We start from the raw sequence: 21,321 nt of genomic DNA, 5'->3' as shown, positions 1-21,321 counted from the left end.
ATGTCTTCAAGGGTGGATATATTGTTTCTGGGTGGGATGTATAAATTACAGAAATGAGTTTGTGGTCATTACATTTTATGCAGCAGATAAGTAGCTCTACATTATTGAACTTAGGCAGAGTTTTTGTAAGGGGAGAAACGTCATACATGTTAGGGTAGAAGTTAGATACCCCTCCAGCTTTTTGTTTAACCTGTCAGGTGTAATGATGCTGTGTCCTGGGGAGGAATTACTGAGTCTTTTATATGTGATTTTAGCCATGTCTCAGTAAGGGCAGTGATATATGGTGCATAATGATAGATCCAGTTCTGTGATTTTATTACAAATACTGCGTATATTTATTAAGGTATAGTAGAGTTAGTGGCCATATTTTCCATGTTTCCTCTAGACTGTATGAATACCACCTCAGGTTTCCGCTGTATAGAGGTCATTGCCGTATTTGGGCTAGCTTTGTCAATAAAATGTAAATAAGTAAGTAAAATGCAATTGTTGTGGAGCATCTTTGATAATTTGGCTGCTAGAAAATGACTGCTGACCTTGGTGCTTAAATTATGATCTGGAATATTAAAATGCTCACATCAGCAGTACCTTCCCTTTCTGTGCCATCTTAATCAGTGTTTTATTTTCATTCCCTTTCTTTTGGCCATTTGGTTGTCTTTCCAAACCTTGGCTGTGTACCACTGTTGTAGTGTAGCTTACAAAACTTGATTGTTTCAGAAAGCAACATGGCAAGGTCTCTTGTCTTTGGTTTCTAGAGGTCTCACCGTGGTGTTGGGATCTTCTTGTTCATTTATAAGTTGCAGGAGACCACATGCAGGAGTTTCCTGTCTTAAGCTTGTAAGTACTATGCTAGTCAGTCCATCTTTTTGCCATACATTTTTACTAGGTCATGGACATATAGCTGCTTCTTTTGAGGCTTTAGGGATCCTGCTTTACTATCTGTGGGATGCTGCACCTCCATAAGTTTCAGTCTTTCATACTTTAAAGGCTTCAGTTTCTTCAGGTTAAGAGAGCTTCCAGGATTATACTGATATTTTGACTCGTAAGTTAAACCTTTAATCTTAATATTATTGCATCCTGTCATTACTATTTGAGACTCATTATTTAAATGTTATGACTCTACCATGTGTATATCTTTAAAGGCATCAAAGCCACACCTCCCCATTATCTCCCTCCATCCCTCCTTACATCTCATTCATGTTATATTTATGAAGTTTACATACAGTCTGATCCCTTTATATAGTATGAGAACAGCTGTGTCTTAATGACAGTCTTTCATTTTGTGTTCCGTAGGAATGAAGTGTGGATGTGTAGATCAGTTTTGTTCTAGTACTGCTGTTCAAAATACTAATGATCGACAGTGATTTTTTTCAGTGGGATGGTGCCACAGGGCCCTAGAATGTTCTCATTTTAGAATTTATGTAAATTGCATTAAAATTATGTTTGTTTGGTAAATAATTGTGTCAGTATTCTTTTCAAATTTTCTCTTGTAGGTAATATAATTAAGAAACTCCCAAGAAAGACTACAGTCCCTGTTAATGATACAGTTATCTTTTGTGTGGAGCTGGACAGCAGAAGTGAAAACACCAAGTGGCTGAAAAATGGAGAAGAACTCAAACCCAATTCACGAATTATAATCACTGCATCTTTCAGAAAGTATACTTTAACCATTCAGGAATGTCAAGCAGATGATTCTGGTGAGATCACTTTCTTGGCAGATGATTGCAGAACATCTACACAGTTTACTGTAACAGGTGAGCTTATTGTGCATGCACTTTATGCTCTTTATTTTTGAAATGTCATCCTCCAGAGGCATGTGACTGTTAAAATGCATTTGTTTCCCACAACAGAAGTTTTTGAAGATATGGTGGTATGGTACATAAAAGAAGATTTGATCAGAGACTGGAAATCAGCCTACAAAAAGGTGTGTGTGTGTGTGTGTGTGTGTGGGGGGGGCAGTTTTTTTTTTCTTTGCTCCTTTGCTTTTGCTGTCTACCAGTTATCAGTCTCTATCTCAGCTGTTAACTCATTCATTCCTTCTTCACTGAGGATGAGAGTCAGCTAAGAAGGGCCATTGCTTAAGCAGTAGTCAGGGGTGGTCCAAAAATTTCTTTATTTTTTTGCAGCCCTTACATTCTTGCTCACACTCAACTATGCTAGAGGAGGGATCATTAAATGTACTGGCTATGATGGACATTCCCTGACTTCTACAAAGGACATTGCCATCAAGCAGCCCCACCCACCAACCCCAGAGCACTGGAGGTGGTTATTCCGGTCTCCACCAGGGAAGTCACACCTGTCATGTGGATCCTCAAGTGCATTTAGCCCTCCCCAGCCTCACAGGAGAAGCAAGCAGATTGCGCCCCTTCACTCCTCTCTCTCACTACCTGACTTCCCTAGTGCCAGGACCACTAACTGAACCTTTGTTGCCCAGGTCTTAGTCATATCTCCATCCACCATCCATCTGCACCACAGAGTCAGGCCGGGACTCACTTTCATGATGCACTTTAGTAAATAATTTAGTTTAGTGATAAATGGCAGCAAACCAGAGAAACAGCAAATATTTATCTTCTGTGTGGCTGCTTATTCATATATTTTTATGTGACAAAAAGAGGCCATGTGACAGAAAAAAGAATATGAGACTAAAGTGACAGCAAGCACCTCAGGGCAAAAATACCAAGAGCTGGGTCTAAACAAAGACTCACTGATAAGTTACAAAAGGTAAGATTGAGGACAGGTTGGATGCCATAAATAGAATGGAAGTGGATGTGATGGAGGGCAAGTAGTAAATGTGGAAATGGTTTGTGGAGCTATGCACACTGATGATATGTGTCTTTGACATGTATTCCAGGCATAAAAACTGTGCCTTCTAAGCATCCTAGTTGTTCATAGAGAGACTTCAGTTTGCTTAGCTTACAAGTAATGTACCTTTGGAAGACCATCCTTTACTTGCTAATTACTGTGCATTTTCCCAGTGAAACCCGAGTACAGAACTTTTCTTTTTAGAAAAACTTACACTGCCACATATGGAAATGTCCTGTTCTTGAAAATTATTAATTTTATTGTAAAGTGATGGGTTTACATCTTATTACTCATGTTTTACATCAGTTTTTAGATCTGTTAAGTCATCTTTTTAGCCATTTGACAGTCTGTCATTTTGGTAATTGAACTTCTTTTGTGTAGGTTCTGCTATCTCTTGTATACTTGAAACATCTTCACAGTAGCTCAGGTCACAAATGGTTGGCAAAGAGTTCTTATACTCAGTAACTTAGAAAACATGTTCTTGAGCTCATTTTAGTACATCTAATAAATGGGAAAAGCCTAAAATGCTGCTCTCTGCAATACCCAAGTAGGTGTTTTTGTGCCCCACACTACCCTTACTTTGTTATTCTAACTCTGCGATCCTTGTATCTCAGATCAGAAGTGAAGACTGACAGCCAGTACGTCTTCTGCTTTTGTGGAAGTTTATCAGGACAACCACCCACAGCGCAAAAAAAAAAAAAGTTGTAGCATCCTGCAAATATGCAGTTAGAAGAATGGGGACATAAACTACTAACAGTTCAAGTTGATGTGAATGAGCAGCTGGCAGCTGTGACAGGAGGTGGAGTGACCTGAGAAGTATGTGCCTGTATAGCTGGATATATGCATGTATACCCATATTCACACACACACACACACACACACACACACACACACACGTGTGTGTGTGTGTGTGTGTATATATATATATATATATATATATATATATATATATATATATATAATATACATACATATATATATGTACACACATATCATCATCAGCCTCCTTTTTCCCATTTTTTTTCTACATGGGGTCAGAGTATTGTGTTAACTGTCACCAACTCTCGATTCAGTGGCACACTCCTGCCTTCTTCAACACTCATGGCTGACTGTCACAGATCTTCTTTCACACAGTACATCCACCTCTTTGCTGGGCATCCTCAGGCCCAGACCCCAGAATTGAATCCGGCCGACTGGGGAGGGCTGCTGAGCAGAGAACCATACATTTAGGACTGCAGATGCATACCTCTCGGACATCTACATTTATGGTAGGTACAAAACTGTACTTTTTCTTACCTTCTTCCTGTCTGTCCCAAATCTTTCTCACCATTGTCTTCTTATTTTCTGCACACATCCAAGCCACTGTAGTCTGTTCTCTTTGATCTTTTCTGCAATTGGAGCTACTTTGGCTTTTGCTCTTATGTCTAATTTCTTTGTCTGTCCCACAGTGTGCATCCTACCACTCTTCTTAAGCACTTCATTTCCATCATCTCTAGCTTCTTCAACTGTTCTGCCTTTACTGCCCAGGTTTCTTTACCATGCAGTAGTACTGGTCGTACCACTGTCTTGTACACCTGCTTTTCAGCTTCTTTGTGATTCTTCTGTCATAAACTATATCTAACACTCTGTGCCACTTGGCTGCAGCCCCTCTGATTCTAGCTTTGACCACTTCATTCAGACTTCCCTTCTCCTCAACCACCCCTCCCAGATAATTGAAGCGGTTTACCTGTTCCACTATCATCCCTTCTGTCACTTTTGTCAGCTTATTTGCTGCCATTACCGTTGTCTTATCTGTGCTTAGCGTCATCCTTTGTGCCTTCAGTTTTGCATTCCATTCTCCTATCCTTTTCTGAAGTTCTAGCTCAGAGTCAGCCTGTAATGCTACATCGTCTGCATATAGCAACTTTGTTAATCTGTACCCGCTAACCTGTTTGCTCATCTAGTCCCATTACCAGTATGAATGGCGGTGGGCTCAGAGCTGAACCCTGGTGTACACCCATTCACACTGTTCGTACTTCAGTTATTGAGTCCTTGTACATAGCCTGCACTAATTCTACCAGTGTTTTTGGGACTTCAAAGCACCATAGTACTGCCCAGATCAGCTTTCTTGGGACATTGTCATATACTTTCTCCAGGTCTAGGGATGCCCAGCTGGACTTTCTCTTCATCTCTTGCTTCTTCTCATGTTGCTGTCTCATTGCAAACATCTAGTCAGTTGTGTTGCATCCTGATCTGAATCCGAACTGCTCATCTCCCATCTTACATTCTACTACTCTATCTGTTTATCAATCACCCTCTCCAGAGCTTTCATGCAGTGTGATAGGAGTTTGATGCTTCTGTACTGCCCACAGTTGTGGATGAACACTTTGTTCTTGTACACTGGCACAGTATGCTTATTCTCCAGTCATCTGGGCTATGCCTTTCTCTCCACACTGCTGTTATTACCCTCAGGAGCCATTTCTTCCCTGTCTGACCCAGCATCTTTATCATATCTGCTGTGACCTCATGTGAGCCTGCTACTTTTCCTGACTTCATTTTCCTTAGTGCTGTTCTTACTTCTTCTAGGGTGGGCTCCTCTTCTTCTCCCATCATAGGCTGTTTCTGGAGAAGTACAGCTTCTCTGCGGTTTTCTTCATTCAGAGCTGCTGGAAATACTCCTTCCATCTGCCTTTGATGTCTTGTGGACTAGTGAGCAGGTTGTTGCCGACACCCCTTATGAAGGGTGCCTAACTGTCTTCTTTATCTTTCTGTCTTTGCCTTGCAGCCTGATACAGTTTCTTTGTGCCACTTACTGAGTCATTTTCCAGAAGTTGGTAGTGTGCCTCCGAAGCGCTTTTCTTTGCTATTGCAACTTCCTTCTTATCTTCTTTGTTAGACAACCAGTAGTCCTTCCTTGCCTGGTCGGTCTTTTCTATCTCCCACATGTTCTTCATGTTTCATTGTTGCAGTCATTACATTTGGGTAATCTGCTGGCAGGTTGCCCGCAGTCGGCCTGATAAGTCTTGAGTCCTGCGTCGGTTGCTGTCCCTTCTTCCATGACGTCAGGTCATCAGGGGTATAAAACATGCAGCTGATGCCATTACATCAGTCTTTCTTGCTGCGTAGTGCCCGAAGCAGAAGCAATTCGCAAGTGCCGGTTGGCTGACTCCTGAAATTTTAGTTTTTGAGTTTCAGAACCGAAGTCTTCAACTAAAAGCTAAGTACCCCGTTGGGGAAACTTTTTCTTGCTCCTTACCGATGTCAGTAAAAGTTAGGAATTGCATTACTTGTGGGAAGCAAATACCTCATAAGGATTTTCATTTGTGTTGTATTCCTTGCCTAGACCCTGACCACAACATACCTTGCTGTCAGTTTTGTGCTAAATTTAATCAACGCACTATTAAACGTCGGTATATTTTTGCTTCTAAATATTTTGGCTCACGATTTAATTATCCAGAAATGTCGTTGGTTAGCAATCCGACTACCGGAATACCTAAAAACGCAAAGAAAATGACAGAGACAGACCATCGCAGTCCAAAACTGACAACGATGCTTCTCCTAAGCCAGTCGCCAGTACTCAGTGAGGCGCTTTTGCAGCCCCTGATACCCGCCACTTCTGATTTGCAGGCCTCTACTGAGACCCATTCAGAGTCCGGTATGCCGCGAGATACTTCAATTATGGAACCCGTGGATGTCCCTACCTTAGATAGGTCCAAAGCCGCTGTGCAGGAACCGGCTTCTGAGGGTGTTTTCAGGCCTACAGATTTGTATATTAGGCCAACGCCATCTTCAAAACTAAGGCCAAAATCCAAATCTGTCTCTAAAAAAAACGACGCCTGGGTCACATGTGCAGGCCCCTGTGCCTAAAAAACAAATGATCAAAATGGCTGAAGATTTAATTACTGTGGTCAGGGGTAGCCAACCCCCTCCTTCTAAAAGGCCTAGGCAAGACATTGAGTATGAATCTTCTGAACAGGATTCTATTTCTTCTGAATCTTCTAATGAGCAGGATTTGTCTCTACCTACTTATGAGGACTCTGATGCAGAAGATTCCATTCCTTCTGCTTCTTCACCTGAGGATTTTTATTTTGGGGAAACTTTACATATCTTAAGGGAACATTTCCACTGGGAAAGTCAAGATTTCTCTGAATCTAAAAAAAGACTTAGGGATTTTCTTCTTCTTCCTCAGCATAGGCTTTTGGCTGTACCTCCTGCTCTAGACATTGTTGATGATGTTTTTTTCAGAATCTAGTATGGCTCCTGATTCTCTGCCTCCGGCTCCTTGTAAGCCAGACAGATACTACAAGGTTCCGGACTCCCACAAATTCCTTTTCAAAAATCCTATTGCAGATCCTGAAACCATTTCTCAGGGTCCCAAGGGCATTAAGGCCTCTACTGCTAAAAATCCTACACCTTCTAATAGAGATTCCAGGGTGCTGGATAGCTGGGGTAAGAAGGTTTACACTTCTGCAACCTTGGCAATCAGGGCTTTAAACTGTCAATTTCACATGCTTAAATATCAACAGCATATCATGGGACTGCTTAAACAGAAAATGATGTTAATTTCTGACTGTGTGGAAAATAAAGATTTACAGAATTTATTGTATTCAGCTGAACAAGTTGAAAAACATACTTTGCAATGTGGTTTTGATTCTTTGGAGGCCTCTTGCAGGGCTGCTGTAACTGGGTCTGTGTTAAGAAGGCATGCTTGGCTCAAAGAGCAAACTCTGCCTGATCATGTCAAAGCAAAATTGTTGGATGCTCCTTTACAACAGGACCGTCTCTTTGGTAATAAGGTTGAAGACGTTTTAAAAAAGATGTAAGATAAAGCTAAATCTATGCAAACTGTGAAAGATTTCTTACAAGTGCAACCTCCAAGATTTAGTAGGCACTGGCCTACTAAGAACTGGTCCTTTCCAGTTCCTTCAAGAGCCACTCAAGTCAAACCCAGACATTCTAAAGGCTCCAGGTTTCAGTCACAAGGGACTTTTAGAACAAAGCAATGGGGTGCCTCCACCTCCAAATCTGGAAACATCAATGCACCTCTTTATAGTAAACAGTCTCAATGACTTCCCTCTACAGTTACCAAGCACTTAACTCTTAGCCGCCTCTTTGGGGGAAACTGGCACTTCATGCAAGAAACTGGCAACTTATAACCCAGGACAAATGGGTTTTAAATATAGTATCCCAGGGATACAGATTTCATTTCCACACATTGCCAATCCCAAACGGATGGCCAGACCTGGGCAGAGGCCCAGAAACAAGTACTGTCCCTCATGAACATGGGGGCTATTGAGCCAGTACCAGAACAGGAAAAGGGACAAGGTTTCTATTCAAGACTTTTCCTGGTACCCAGAAAAGACAAATCATGGCGTCCAATTCTGGACTTATCTACTCTAAACACATTTCTGGACATTCCAAAATTCAAGATGCTGACTCTTCAACAGTTATTTCCTATGCCAGGCAAAGATGCCAGATTGGTAACTCTAGACTTAAAAGAGGCTTATCTGCATATCCCAATCAGGGAATCTTGCAGAAGATACCTCCGCTTCAAAGCAGGCTACTTGCATTACCAGTTCTCTGCAGTGCCCTTTGGCTTATGTACTGCGCCCAGGGTCTTTACAAAGTGCCTGGCTCCAGTAATTGCATTTTGCAGGCAAAGAAATATTCAAATATATCCATACCTGGACGATTGTCTAATTCAGGCAGAAAACAAGGACATTCTTCTAAAGCATCTGACGTTTGTAAAAAGGGTTCTAACTTGTCTAGGGTACACCATAAACGAAAAGAAATCACAACTGGTACCCTCTCAAAAAATTACATTCCTGGGTGCAAGCTTGAATACAATGGCCCAGATGGCTTACCTTACACCAGAAAAGCAAATTCATTTGGTAACTTACTTCAAACAGGTGGCCACAAAAGCCTTGCTATCTGCAAGACAAGTTCTGCAAACTTTGGGGTTCATGGCCTCCTGCATTCTTCTAATTCCATATGCAAGACTGCATATGAGGAAACTTCAGTGGTACTTAAAAAGTTTATGGAGTCAGCATTGTCACAGCCTGGAAACAATGATTCCTGTCATACCTTGCCTGCAACTAGAGTTCATATGGTGGGCAGAGGGCTGCCACCAAAACAAGGGACTGCCATTCACTCCACCCTCTGCCGCCCAAACTCATAACAACAGACACATCAGACTATGCTTGGAGGGCTCATCTGGCAGGGAAGTGCATTCAGGGCAAATGGAGCCCAAATCAAATGCACCTTCATATCAATCAGAAAGAGATGCTAACTGTACAGAATGCACTGACAGTCTACAAGGACTCCCTTCATCCAGGACAATTAATGATAAAAACAGACAACACCACAGTTATGTGGTACATAAACAAGCAGGGGGGTACACACTCCTACCCCCTTTGCAGACTAGCCATGGCATTGTGGAACACAGCCTTGACCTATCAAATTCAACTACAAGCTCAATTCCTGCCAGGAAAGCTGAATAGTCTGGCAGATAAACTAAGCAGAAGTCTCATGGATCCACACGAATGGAAACTGGAACCACGGACTTTCAAAATGTTGACACACAAATGGGGGAGTCCAGACACAGATCGTTTTGCTTCAGCCCAGAACTATCAGTTGGACAAATTCTGCACAATAACTCATCACAAAAAAAGCGTAGAAAGTGGATGCTGTATCATTCAGCTGGAAAAATCAGTTTATGCCTTTCCCCCTCTGCCTTTGCTTTCCAAAATTCTACTAAAAGTCAAACAGGACAAACCAAAAATGATTCTGATTGCTCCAGACTGGCCTCCCCAACACTGATACCCACTCCTGTGCAATGTGTCACACCTTCCACCCTGACACCTGCCTCAGACACCTTACCTACTGTCTCAGCAGAACAACCAAATACTGCACATTCAGCTCCAAGCTTTGAATCTTGCAGCGTGGCTAATCACCTAAATTCACCCTTAGCATCCCTCAGCAAACCTGTAATGGATGTAATTTTGGAGGCAAGAAGGCCTAGTACTAGAAAATCTTATGCTGACAAATGGAAAAGATTCTGTGCCTGGAATCATTCACAAGGAATAAACCCAGCAGTGGCCAATATTCCTCAGATTTTACAATACTTAACTGAAATGCTTCACAAGGGCCTGTCATTTTCTTCCATAAAAATCCACGCCTCAGCCATTTCAGCTCATTACAACACAGAACCTCCCCTCTTCTCTCATCCTCTGCTAAAGCAGTATCTCAGAGGGGCCAAAAATTTAAGACCACCCAGGAGAGCTCCAACCCCTGCCTGGGACCTCAATTTTGTATTGGAAAAACTCACTCTTCCTCCATTCGAGCCAGCTGCTACTGCAGACTTAAAATTTCTCTCCTGGAAAACAGCTTTCCTTTTAGCAGTCACTTCAGCTAGAAGGATTTTTGAATTACAGGCTCTTATGGCAGTGGAGCCTTTCATTATTTTTCATACGGAAAGGGTGTCTCTCAGGACCAATCCATCCTTCATGCCTAAGGTGGTATCCAGTGTGGCTCTTAATCAGACCATTCATTTGCCAACTTTCTTTCCCAATCCACAGAACAAGGGTGAGCCGGATTCCGCATTCATTGGATGTACACAGGCAACTTAGATTTTACTTAAACAGGACAAAATCTCTAAGAAAATCAGAACAACTACTGGTGGCATTTGCTGCAGGGGCAGAGGGAAAGGCTGTTTCAAAGCAGACTATTTCCAAATGGATAAGCCATTGCATTCATTTTTGCTATATGCACCATGGTAAAACTATCCCCAAGGGGATCAGATCTCATTCCACCAGGACTGCATCTACTTCTACAGCCTTTCTCAGAGGTGTTCCTACCAGAGACATTCTAGACGCTGCTACCTGGAGCTCAGTTCATACATTCACCAAACATTACCATTTACCTTTCTTCTCTAAATCCAGAGCTGGCTTTGCCACTGCTTTCCTGCAGGGCCTTATAGGTGGCCCTAATGCTGTATAAATCCATCATCCCAACCATAGCTTTGGGAATCTACCCAAATGTAATGACTGCAGCTGTGAAACATGAAGAACATAGTAGAGTTGTGTACACTTACCATAAATGTAGATGTTCGAGTGTATTCACTGTTGCAGTCCTGGTTACCCTCCCTCCAGCCCCCTGTTTTCCTCTTACTATACCTCTACTTTCTTTTACTGTGCTTAAAAGCCTTTTTGGTGTATTTGCTTTTGTTTGGAGGTATATTTTTTGTGTTTATTTTAAATTTTATATATATATATATATATATATATATATATATATATATATATATATATTTTTTTTTTTGCTCCCCATTTGGGGGGCACCTGTCATCTTGGGCAAGAAAAACTGATGTAATGGCGTCGGCCGCATGTTTTATACCCCTGACGTTATGGAAGAAGGGACAGCAACCGACGCAGGACCCAAGACTTTGTTAATCAGGCCAACTGAAGGCAACCTGCCAGCAGATTACCCAAATGTAATGACTGCAACAGTGAATACACACGAACATCTATATTTATGGTAAGTGTACACAACTGTACCTTCTTCCTGCACTCCCTTCTTTCTTTTGATGCCTTGCTAGACTTTGCAATTCCACCACCAGCTTACCTTATGTACCTTATTTCCATACCCTGCTCGGCCACATATCTTTTCTGTAGTCCTAACACATGCTGTTTTAGGCGCTGCCATTCTTGTTCAACTCCACCTATTTCCTCTTCTTCTTGGGGTGCTAGAGCCCTGAGTAATTCCTTGAACTGTTGTACCGTCTGTCTAGTCAACTTCCAGGTCTTCAGCCCAGGTTCTGTTGACCTTAGAGCCTTCTCTGAGCAAAATTTGCAGTTGATTGTGGCAGCTAGTGGTTTATGCTGTGGTCGACTGTTTCACTGGGGATGACTTTGCAATCATGGATTCTATCCCAGTGCCTTTTCCCTCCTTACTAGGAGGAAGTCTACCTGAGTTGCATGTTGGGTGCTCTTGTGTGTGATCTTGAGACTTTCTCTCTTTCTGAACCATGTGTTGGCTACTATCAAGACATTTGCCAGACAGAAGTCTAGAATGGCTTTTCCTTCTTTATTCCTGTTGCCGCACCCATATGGACTCAGGCTCTCCTCGTATCCTGTTATGTCTGTCCTGATATGTGCATTCAAGTCACCCATTATCAACACCAGTTGTTATTGTCCTACTTTATCTAGTAGGTCCTGCAACTGCTGTCTGAATGCACTCTTATGAATACCGCCTTATCATTACACTGGAGTCTGATTGCCATGAGTCTGTCATTCATTCTGATGATATCCCACACTACCTCCTGAAGCCTCTCTCTCACCACAATTCCTGCACCATTTCTAGCCTGTACCCCTCCTAAGTAGTAGAGTCTGGATCCCAAGTCAACTGGCTTTGCTGCACTGCCCTTCCATCTCATCTCTTGGATACATAGGATGTCCAGCCTCCTCCATATCATTATGTCATCCACTTCCAAGCTGCATCCTGTCAGTGAACCTACATTAAGTGTAGCAGTTCTCAGTTTACATTTGGTAGGTTGGTTGGTTTTACATCTGGCTTTCACTCAACAGAGCTATTCCAGGTAACACCGGCTGGCCAGTAGCTTATTGACCCAGGGCTGCTGGGCTTTATGATGGGCACACACTGGCCAATAGGGACACATATACCCCTCCAACTGTTAGCAAGGGTCCCTGAGGTAGGTCAGAGTATGCCAGGTCCTCAACCCACTTATTACCGGTAACTACCCATGCCCATTTTGGCAACATTAGTCAACATGACCGAATCACCTAGAACCGTATTTTACACCGTTGAGTGGCTAGCCCTGCCATGGCACACAGTCTGTGATCCATGCTCTCCTGTCTTGAGGATACTTCGCACCACAGGAGATGCAACTCTTGTCCCTATAGGACACCATGTAGAGTCTGTGCTGCTGCCCACAGCTCCATTCATTGGTGAGTTTGAGATGGAAACACTCAGCATTTTTTTCGGATATGGGAGAAACCCCATGGAGACACAGGGAAAACATGCAAACTCCAAACAGGCATTGGTCAGAGGTCAGGATCGAGCCTTGTACCTTGTACATGGGAGGCGAAGACCTTGACTATTATGCCAAATGGTCTCTCTCTCTCTCTGCGTATATATATATATATATATATATATATATATATATATATATATATATATATTGATCTAGTCCGAATCCATTTAGGGCGAGCATACTTACGCGAAAGTGCTTTTCAACGATGAAGCACTTTCGTGTAAGTATGCCTATTGCCGAGGCCGTACTACAGTGTGGATAAGGGAAAATTCCCTTTTCCCCACTGTAGATCAGTCTCAGAGGGAGAATATTAAAGTAGGGGGGTGCAGGGGAGTGAAGCCCTCCTGCAGAAACGTTAATGTAGTGTTTTTTTTTTTATTCACACGCTTTAACGAAAGCAATTTTTCGATGAAAGTGCTTTCGTTAAAGTGTGTTCGGTGGTTATAGATCCATGTGTGTATGTGTGTGTGTGTGTGTATATATATATATATATATATATATATATATATATATATATATATATATATATGTGTGTGTGTGTGTGTGTATATATATATATATATATATATATATATATATATATATATATATATATATATATATACACACACACACACACACACACACACACATGCGTGTGTGTGTGTGTGTGTGTGTGTGTGTGTGTGTGTGTGTGTGTGCACGTATATATATTTAACTGAAGTCCCATCTGTTTGGGTTGGTGGTAGCTTAGGTGTATGTAAAAGATCCCACAGTACCTATCAAAAAGAATAAGGCTTCATTATTTATTTACATCATTTTACATTACCTACATAATTTTAATTATATATACATATTTACAAGTTTATACGATTGTTTAAAGCAACTTTCATTTTCTACACATCAATCTGTTTTTCATATACATACTTCTTAATTTGATCCCCATTCCTTTTTCCATAACCATAGCTATTTTTTTTTAATATTAATGACAATGTTCAGATGTTCATCGTGCATACAGCTGCAGTCATAACAGATGGGTTCTCCTGCCGTCAGGCGGGTCCTCGGTCGTCCGAATTCCAAAGTCTAGGTCCAGCGTCGGTTGTCGTCGCTTCTTCCCTGACGTCAGTGCAACAGGGGTATAAAAGAACCAGCCAACGCCATTTTCTTCAGTCTTTCTTGCCGCGCGGTGCCCGAAGCAGAAGCAGTTCGCAAGTGCTGGTCGGTCAGCTCCTGAAATTATTAAAATTTTGCAACCAAAGTCTTCTTGAAAGCTAAGTACCCCGTTGAGGAAACTTTTCTTACCTCAGACCGATGTCAGACAAAGTTAATAATTGTATTTCATGTGGGAAGCAAATACCGCATAAGGATTTCCATTCCCTCTGTATTCCTTGTTTAGGCCCAGACCACGACGTCTCGGTCTGTCGCTTTTGTGCTACATTCAACAAACGCACCATTAAGCATCGGGCGGAGTTCGCCCAGCATTATTTTGGCAAAACATTTAACTATATTATGTCATTGGATACTCCGACTCCAGTTTTGTCTAAAAAGCGCAAAGATAAGGACCGACACACGAGGTCCGCGGCCTATACCGACACCATGCCAAAGCCGACTACACGTGGTCCGGTTTTCAGCGAGGCGCCTACGCAGCCCCTGACTACCGACGCCACTTCATTGGTGGTGTCTCCTGTGCCCGAGGTCGCAGGCTCCTCGGCCCACACACCGACTACAGATACCGAAGCCACTCTTGGAGGTGAATCTCAAAATGTGGACAGGTCTGCCTCCTCTCAAGGTGTCTTCAGACCTTCCTCTTCTTTTTCCATCAAGGCTTTCACTAAGTCTAAAGCAGCCATGCATTCTAAGAGACAAGCTACACAGGGCCCATCTCCAGGCCCCATGCCTAAAAAACAGATGCTTAAAATGGCTGAGGATTTAATTACTCTTATCAGGGGTTCTCAACCCCCCCCCCCCGGACAAAAGGCCCAGAGTGGAGGAAGAACCCCCCTCCTCTGATCAGGGCTCCATTATTTCAGATCACTCTGATGAACAGGAACATTCTTACTCCCCTTTTGAAGACTCTGATGCAGAGGAGTCCATTCCCTCTGTATCCCCCCCAGAGGATTACTCATTTGGGAAAACTTTGCATACATTAAGGGAACACTTCCACTGGGAAGGCCAAGATTGTTCAGATTCCAAGAAAAGGCTTAGGGAATTTCTCTTGCTACCTCAGCACAGGCCTCTGGCTATACCTCCTGTCTTGGACATACTAGATGATGTGTACTCGGAGGCCTGCCTTAACCCGGATTCTCTACCTCCAGCCCCAGTCAAGCCTGACAGGTACTACAGGGTTCCTCATTCACATCAATTTCTATACAAAAGCCATGCTGCTGACCCAGAAACCATCTCACAGGGCCCCAAGGGAATTAAGGCCTCCACTGCTAAAAACCCATTACCTTCCGAGAGAGATTCCAGATCCTTAGAAAGGTGGGGGAAAAAGGTATATACCTCGGCTACCTTAACCATGAGGGCATTAAACTGTCAGTTCCATATGCTAAAGTACCAACAGTTTTTGTTATCACAATTGAAAAGTAAAATGTCACAACCTGAACAACCAGACTTGAAGGAGATACAGGATTTGATGCATAGTGCTGAACAAGTGGTTTAACATACCTTACAATGTGGTTTTGATGCTCTAGAGGCCTCATGTAGAGCTGCTGTTACAGGATCAGTCATACGTAGACATGCCTGGCTCAAGGAACAAACCTTGCCAGATCATGTCAAAGCTAAATTACTAGATGCCCCTCTACAAAAGGATGTATTATTTGGTGCTAATGCTGAGGAGGTATTAAGGAAAATGGAGGAAAAGGCTAAATCAATGCAAACTGTGAAAGATTTTCTACAGGTACAACCCCCACGTTTCAGTAGAAATTGGCCTTCCAAAAATTGGTCCTTTCCAGCCACGGACAGACCCCGAGGGGCAGAGGGCAATCCCAAGGATCGTTTAGAGGCAGACAATGGCAAGCTCCTACACAAAGAGGTGGTGAGGATAACTCGCAACCATTCAGAAAGCAAGCCCAATGACTTTCCACTTTGCATGCCAAGCAAGACTCAAATGGCAGCACCCTTAGGCGGAAAACTGGCATTATTTTTAAAAAAATTGGCATATTGTCACAAAAGACAAATGGATCCTGGACATTATAAACAGAGGCTACAGATTCCATTTTCACACCCTTCCAAAAATGAGAGGCATGCCAAACCTGCCACACAATCAAAGGGCAGAGGCACAAAGACAAATTTCAGATCTCATAGACATGAAAGCTATTCAAAAGGTACCTACGCACGAACAAGGTCAAGGTTTTTATTCCAGACTATTCCTGGTACCAAGGAAGGGAAAAGATTGGAGACCTATTTTGTACCTATCCATCCTAAACACATTTCTACTCGTACCAAAATTCAAGATGCTCACTCTTCAGCAGCTTCTTCCCATGCTGGGCAAGGAGTCTTGGCTGGTAACATTGGACCTCAAGGAGGCATACCTGCATGTCCCAGTCAGACAAAATTGCAGAAGATACCTTGGATTTCTTGCAGGTTCAACCCATTATCAATTCTCTGCATTGCCCTTTGGCTTATCTGCTGCGCCCAGAGTATTCATGAAATGCCTGGCATCAGTAATTGCCTACTGCAGACTTCAAGGGATACAAATATACCCCTATTTGGACGACTGCCTGATCCAAGCGGACAGCAAGCACATTCTTCTGAAACATCTGGCTTATGTAATAATGTTGTTGAATTCTCTGGGATACACAGCCAACAAAAAGAAATCAAGGCTAATACCCTCTCGGAAAATAATTTTCCTGGGTGCCAACTTGGACACAAACACCCAGATGGCCTACCTCATGCCAGAGAAACAGGGGCAACTAACTCAATACTTCAGAACACTAGCAAATTGCACCAGGCTGACTGCAAGGAAAATCCTGCAGGCTCTGGCATTCATGGCATCTTGCATCTTACTAATCCCATGTGCAAAGCTGCATATGAGGAAACTTCAATGGTACCTGAAAAACCTATGGTCTCAACACAGCCACAGTTTGGAAACAATAATACCACTAATTCCATGTCTTCAAAAGGAATTTCTGTGGTGGACTCAAGCATGCCAAACAAACACAGGTCTCCCATTCAGCAAGCCTCAAGCAAATCAAGTCATCACAACAGATGCCTCGGACTACGCCTGGGGGGCGCACATGACAGATCAGTGCATTCAGGGCAAATGGTCCCAAAAAGAAAAGCACCTTCACATCAATCAAAAGGAAATGTTAGCAGTAATAAATGCTATTATAGCTTTCAAAGAACTTCTGCAACCAGGTCAACTATTGATAAGAATGGACAACACCGCAGTAATGTGGTACATAAACAAACAGGGAGGTACACATTCATACCCCCTATGCAGACTGGCCATGACACTTTGGAACATGGCCATGGACTTACAAATCGAACTACAAGCACAGTACTTGCCAGGCAAGGAAAACACGCTGGCAGACAACCTAAGCAGAAATATGACAGATCCACACGAATGGAAGTTGCATCCTCAAGTTTTTACAGAGATAATCCAAGCATGGGGAAGGCCAGACATAGATCTCTTTGCCTCCCACAAAAATCACCAATTGACAAAATTCTGCTCAAGGATTTTTCATCCAAAGGCCTGGAGAGTGGGCGCTCTCTCTTTCAGTTGGACATCAATGACAGTTTATGCCTTCCCACCTCTTCCTCTGCTGCCCAAAGTTCTATTGAAAACCAGAGCAGACAGACCAAAGATGATTCTCATTGCTCCAGACTGGCCAAGACAACACTGGTACCCACTCCTGAGGAGCCTGACGCATTCCCCACCATGGACCCTGCCTCTAATGCCTCTTCTCCTGACTCAGCACAGCTTCAAAACTCTTCACAGTCAGCTAAAAACACTTAAAATAGCCGCATGGAAGATTCCTTAGCATCACAACAGACCCTACTCTCCAAGGAGGTGCAGGATGTCATTTTGGAGGCCAGAAGGCCGTCTACTAGAAAAGCTTACTCCGCAAAATGGAAACGGTTTTGTGTCTGGAATGAGAAAAAGGGCCAGGATCCTGGAAAACTGAACTTACCTCAAATATTACAGTATCTAGCTGAGCTATTAAGCAGTGGACTTTCATTCTCCTCCATCAAAATCCATGCCTCAGCCATTTCTGCAGAATACAACACTGATCCACCCTTATTGTCTCACCCCCTCTTAAGACAGTTCCTCAGAGGGGCTAAGAATCTAAAACCACCAAGGAAGCAACCAATACCTGCTTGGGATCTCAATTTCATTCTGGAAAAACTGACCTTGCCTCCTTTTGAGCCAGCTGCCTCATTAGATTTGCAATATTTGTCCTGGAAAACAGTTTTCCTTCTGGCTTCAACTACCCAAACATAGATTGGGTACATTATTCTAGCCCTAATACCCTAGCCCAAAGGTTCCTGGAATTCATAAATTCAAATGCACTGGAACAACTAGTCACCTCTCCCACTAGGGGAGATAATATACTAGACCTGATCATCACAAACATGGGGACAAAATGCTCCACACCGGAAGTATACCCCTCTCTAGTGAGATCTGACCACAAACTAATCACCCTGGATATACATATCCCATCTCCACCCCCAGCACAAAAGACCACAGTGAAAAACTTCTCAAAAGCAGACTTCACTCTTCTTAAGACTGAGATGGTATCCTTTAAGCCCACTGTGCCAGTGGATACCACATCCCACAATGCCGAATCCTTCACAAGTGCTTTCTATGGACATCTCCAAGAATGCATGGATCATGCAATCCCAAACAAATCCAAGTCCCTCTCCACCAAATGTAAGCGTCCTGTCTGGTGGACCTCAGCCATAAACAAATTGTATAACAAAAGGAAGCTACTGCACGTCAGAGCGAAATCCCATGAAGGGAAGACATCTCTGATCAACATTAGCAGAAAACTATGTTCTCTCATAAAAACATCCAAGGCAAACTTTGAGAGAGAAATCCCTAAGGACACTAAAGATAACCACAAAGCCTTCTTCAGCTATGTTAGAAACCTGGAAACCCTCAGATATGCTCAGAGTTGGTTCACAACAACAAAAAATACACTGAACCCACAGATATTGCTAACATTCTGGCTGACAGGTTCAGTGCAAATTTCTCCCTCCTTCACCCCCAAAAGAAGAAATACTTATCCCAGCTGAATGTAATCTCCCTGTCATCTCAGATGTCCAAGTGAGAACCACCTAAACAAAGCAAAAACACAGTATCAATGGGACCTGGCGGTATCCCGGGTGCATGTTACGTGAACTCCAAGAGGAGCTAAACCCACACATAAAATGCTATTTAACCTTAGCCTTACTTCAGGATATGTACCTGAACACTGGTGTACAGCAACAGTGGTCCCACTCCACAAGGGGGGTGCCTCTACAGACCCTGGAAACTACTGCCCCATAAACTTAACTAGCCTGGTCTGCAAAGCTATGGAAAGAATCATTATGGAACTCATAAACAGAGACATAGGGGACCTACAGACACTTGACCCCACCCAGTTCGGCTTTGTAAAGGGCAGATCCTGCCTTTTAAACCTGGTTGACTTTTTTGAAACAGTCACTAGAGCCATTGATGAGGGCAAAGCAGTCCATACAGCATACCTGGACTTGGCTAAGGCCTTCGACACAATACCCCACTCAGGCATCATAGATAAGCTAAACAGCTTAAAAGTAAACCCTTATGTCACTAGATGGGTTGCAAACTGGCTAAAGGACAGAACCCATAAAGTTAAAATCGCTGGAGCAATGTCAGACTCAAAGCCAGCCACAAGTGGTGTCCCACAGAGATCTGTCCTGGGACCCCTCTTGTTCAGCATTTATTTCTCAGATGTTAAAGCAAACATAGGAGGGCTGTGGCTGATAAAGTTTGCAGATGACTGCAAACTAGGCGCCATAGTTGATACACCAGCAGACACACACATCCTACAAAAAGGCCTCACTGAAACGGACAACTGGTGCCGTAGTCACAGCCTTAAACTAAATGCCAAAAAATGTATAGTCATCCCTTTTGGAAAAAACAAAGTACCCACAAATTATCACATAGACAGCAACCCACTGAGTACGGAAAAAGTATTCAGAGACCTAGGGACCCAAGTAGACAGCGACCTCTCATTTGACACCCACGTTGCCAAAGTGGCTAGAAAAACATTCTACCTTGCACACCTCATCATGAAGGGATTCACATCCAGATCCAAGGATGTCATTGTACCCCTATATTCCTCCCTCATCAGACCCATGATTGAGTACAATGCCCCATTTTGTATGTACCTCACCCGGCATTTGCAACAGCTGGAGAGAACATAAAAGTACCTCACCAAAAGGATCAAGGGTCTCCAACATATGTATTATTCTGCCAGACTAAAGAAACTTCAGCTTTATTCAGTAGCATACCGCCTGCTCAGAGGTGATCTCTGCCTGACGTACAAGGCCATGTCCAGTCAGGATCTGATGGACATGCTCCACCTCAAAAAATCCAAATCCATCAGGACCACGAGAGCTAAAGACTTAAACCTCGGCACAAGTATGAATAGGACATGCTGGAGGGATAGATTCATAACCCAGAGGCTTCCCATGCTTTGGAACAGGATCCCAGTTTGTATTAGGCAGAGCCCCTCACTGACTCTCTTCAAGAGAAATCTTGATGAGTGGATGGGAGATCGTAAGTTTACCCCAGGGGTCACATCTGTGTCACTGCTAGACAGGGGCACAGTAAACTAATTCTATTATATAAGGGGACCTTCATTGTGTCACTACTAGACAGAGGCACAGTATTCTAGATTTATTCTGTACATTTTTGTACCATTTCATGGGGTGGCAAAAGCCACATCACTATGGCTAGGCTTACAAATGCCCCAGGGCAGATAGCCTAGTACTATACTATGAAACTTTGTAACTATTTGTGTACACCTCTACATAGGAGTCATTGTTGTCTTTATTTTCAGAGACTATAAAACTTTTTTATGCCATCGCTTAGTAGGCTGCAGTTTTCTTTTGAAAGGTTTTTTTAGTTTCTTTGCTCCTGTGGTGGTGACAGGTTCAGTAGTTAGTTCGAATGAGACTGATTTATGGTCCAACCTTACCATGGAGGGCATCACACGGGGGTAGTGGAGTGACCCCCTCATGTTGGTGAGTACTGTGTCTAGGACATTTGAGTCCCTTGTGGGTGTACATACTGTCTGTCCCAGAACATTTGTATTGACAAATTCTAGGAATCTCTGGGTGAGCATGTTCATGCTAATGTATGTCACCCAGTCGATGGAAGGATAATTGAAATCTCCCATGACCAATATGTTGGGCTGTATGGTGAGTGTCTTCAGTAATTCAAGGCAGGTGGTATGCTTTTCTTTGTTCTTGGTGGGAAACCTATAGCTAGCAATGATGTGGTAGGGTATTTTGCCTGTAGTTAATTGGACATGGAGTAGTCC

At 42.9% G+C, this 21,321-nt stretch overlaps 1 protein-coding gene across 1 annotated transcript in view; it reads left to right on the top strand.

Moving 5' to 3' along the window:
• Nucleotides 1-21,321, top strand: part of OBSCN (obscurin, cytoskeletal calmodulin and titin-interacting RhoGEF) — a 4,979,884-nt gene that overhangs the window by 525,023 nt on the left and 4,433,540 nt on the right. Inside the window, exon 4 of the mRNA XM_044066040.1 lies at nucleotides 1,491-1,751. Within this exon, the coding sequence (XP_043921975.1) occupies nucleotides 1,491-1,751 (261 nt within the window). The remainder of the gene's footprint in view (nucleotides 1-1,490; nucleotides 1,752-21,321) is intronic.

The sequence above is a fragment of the Protopterus annectens genome, chromosome 3.part0 (assembly GCF_019279795.1).
Source record: "Protopterus annectens isolate FY-2018-M chromosome 3.part0, PAN1.0, whole genome shotgun sequence".
In the NCBI taxonomy this organism is placed as follows: Eukaryota; Metazoa; Chordata; order Ceratodontiformes; family Protopteridae; genus Protopterus; species Protopterus annectens.
Note: the sequence above shows the minus strand (reverse complement) of the source record. Positions and strands in the feature narration are given on the sequence as shown.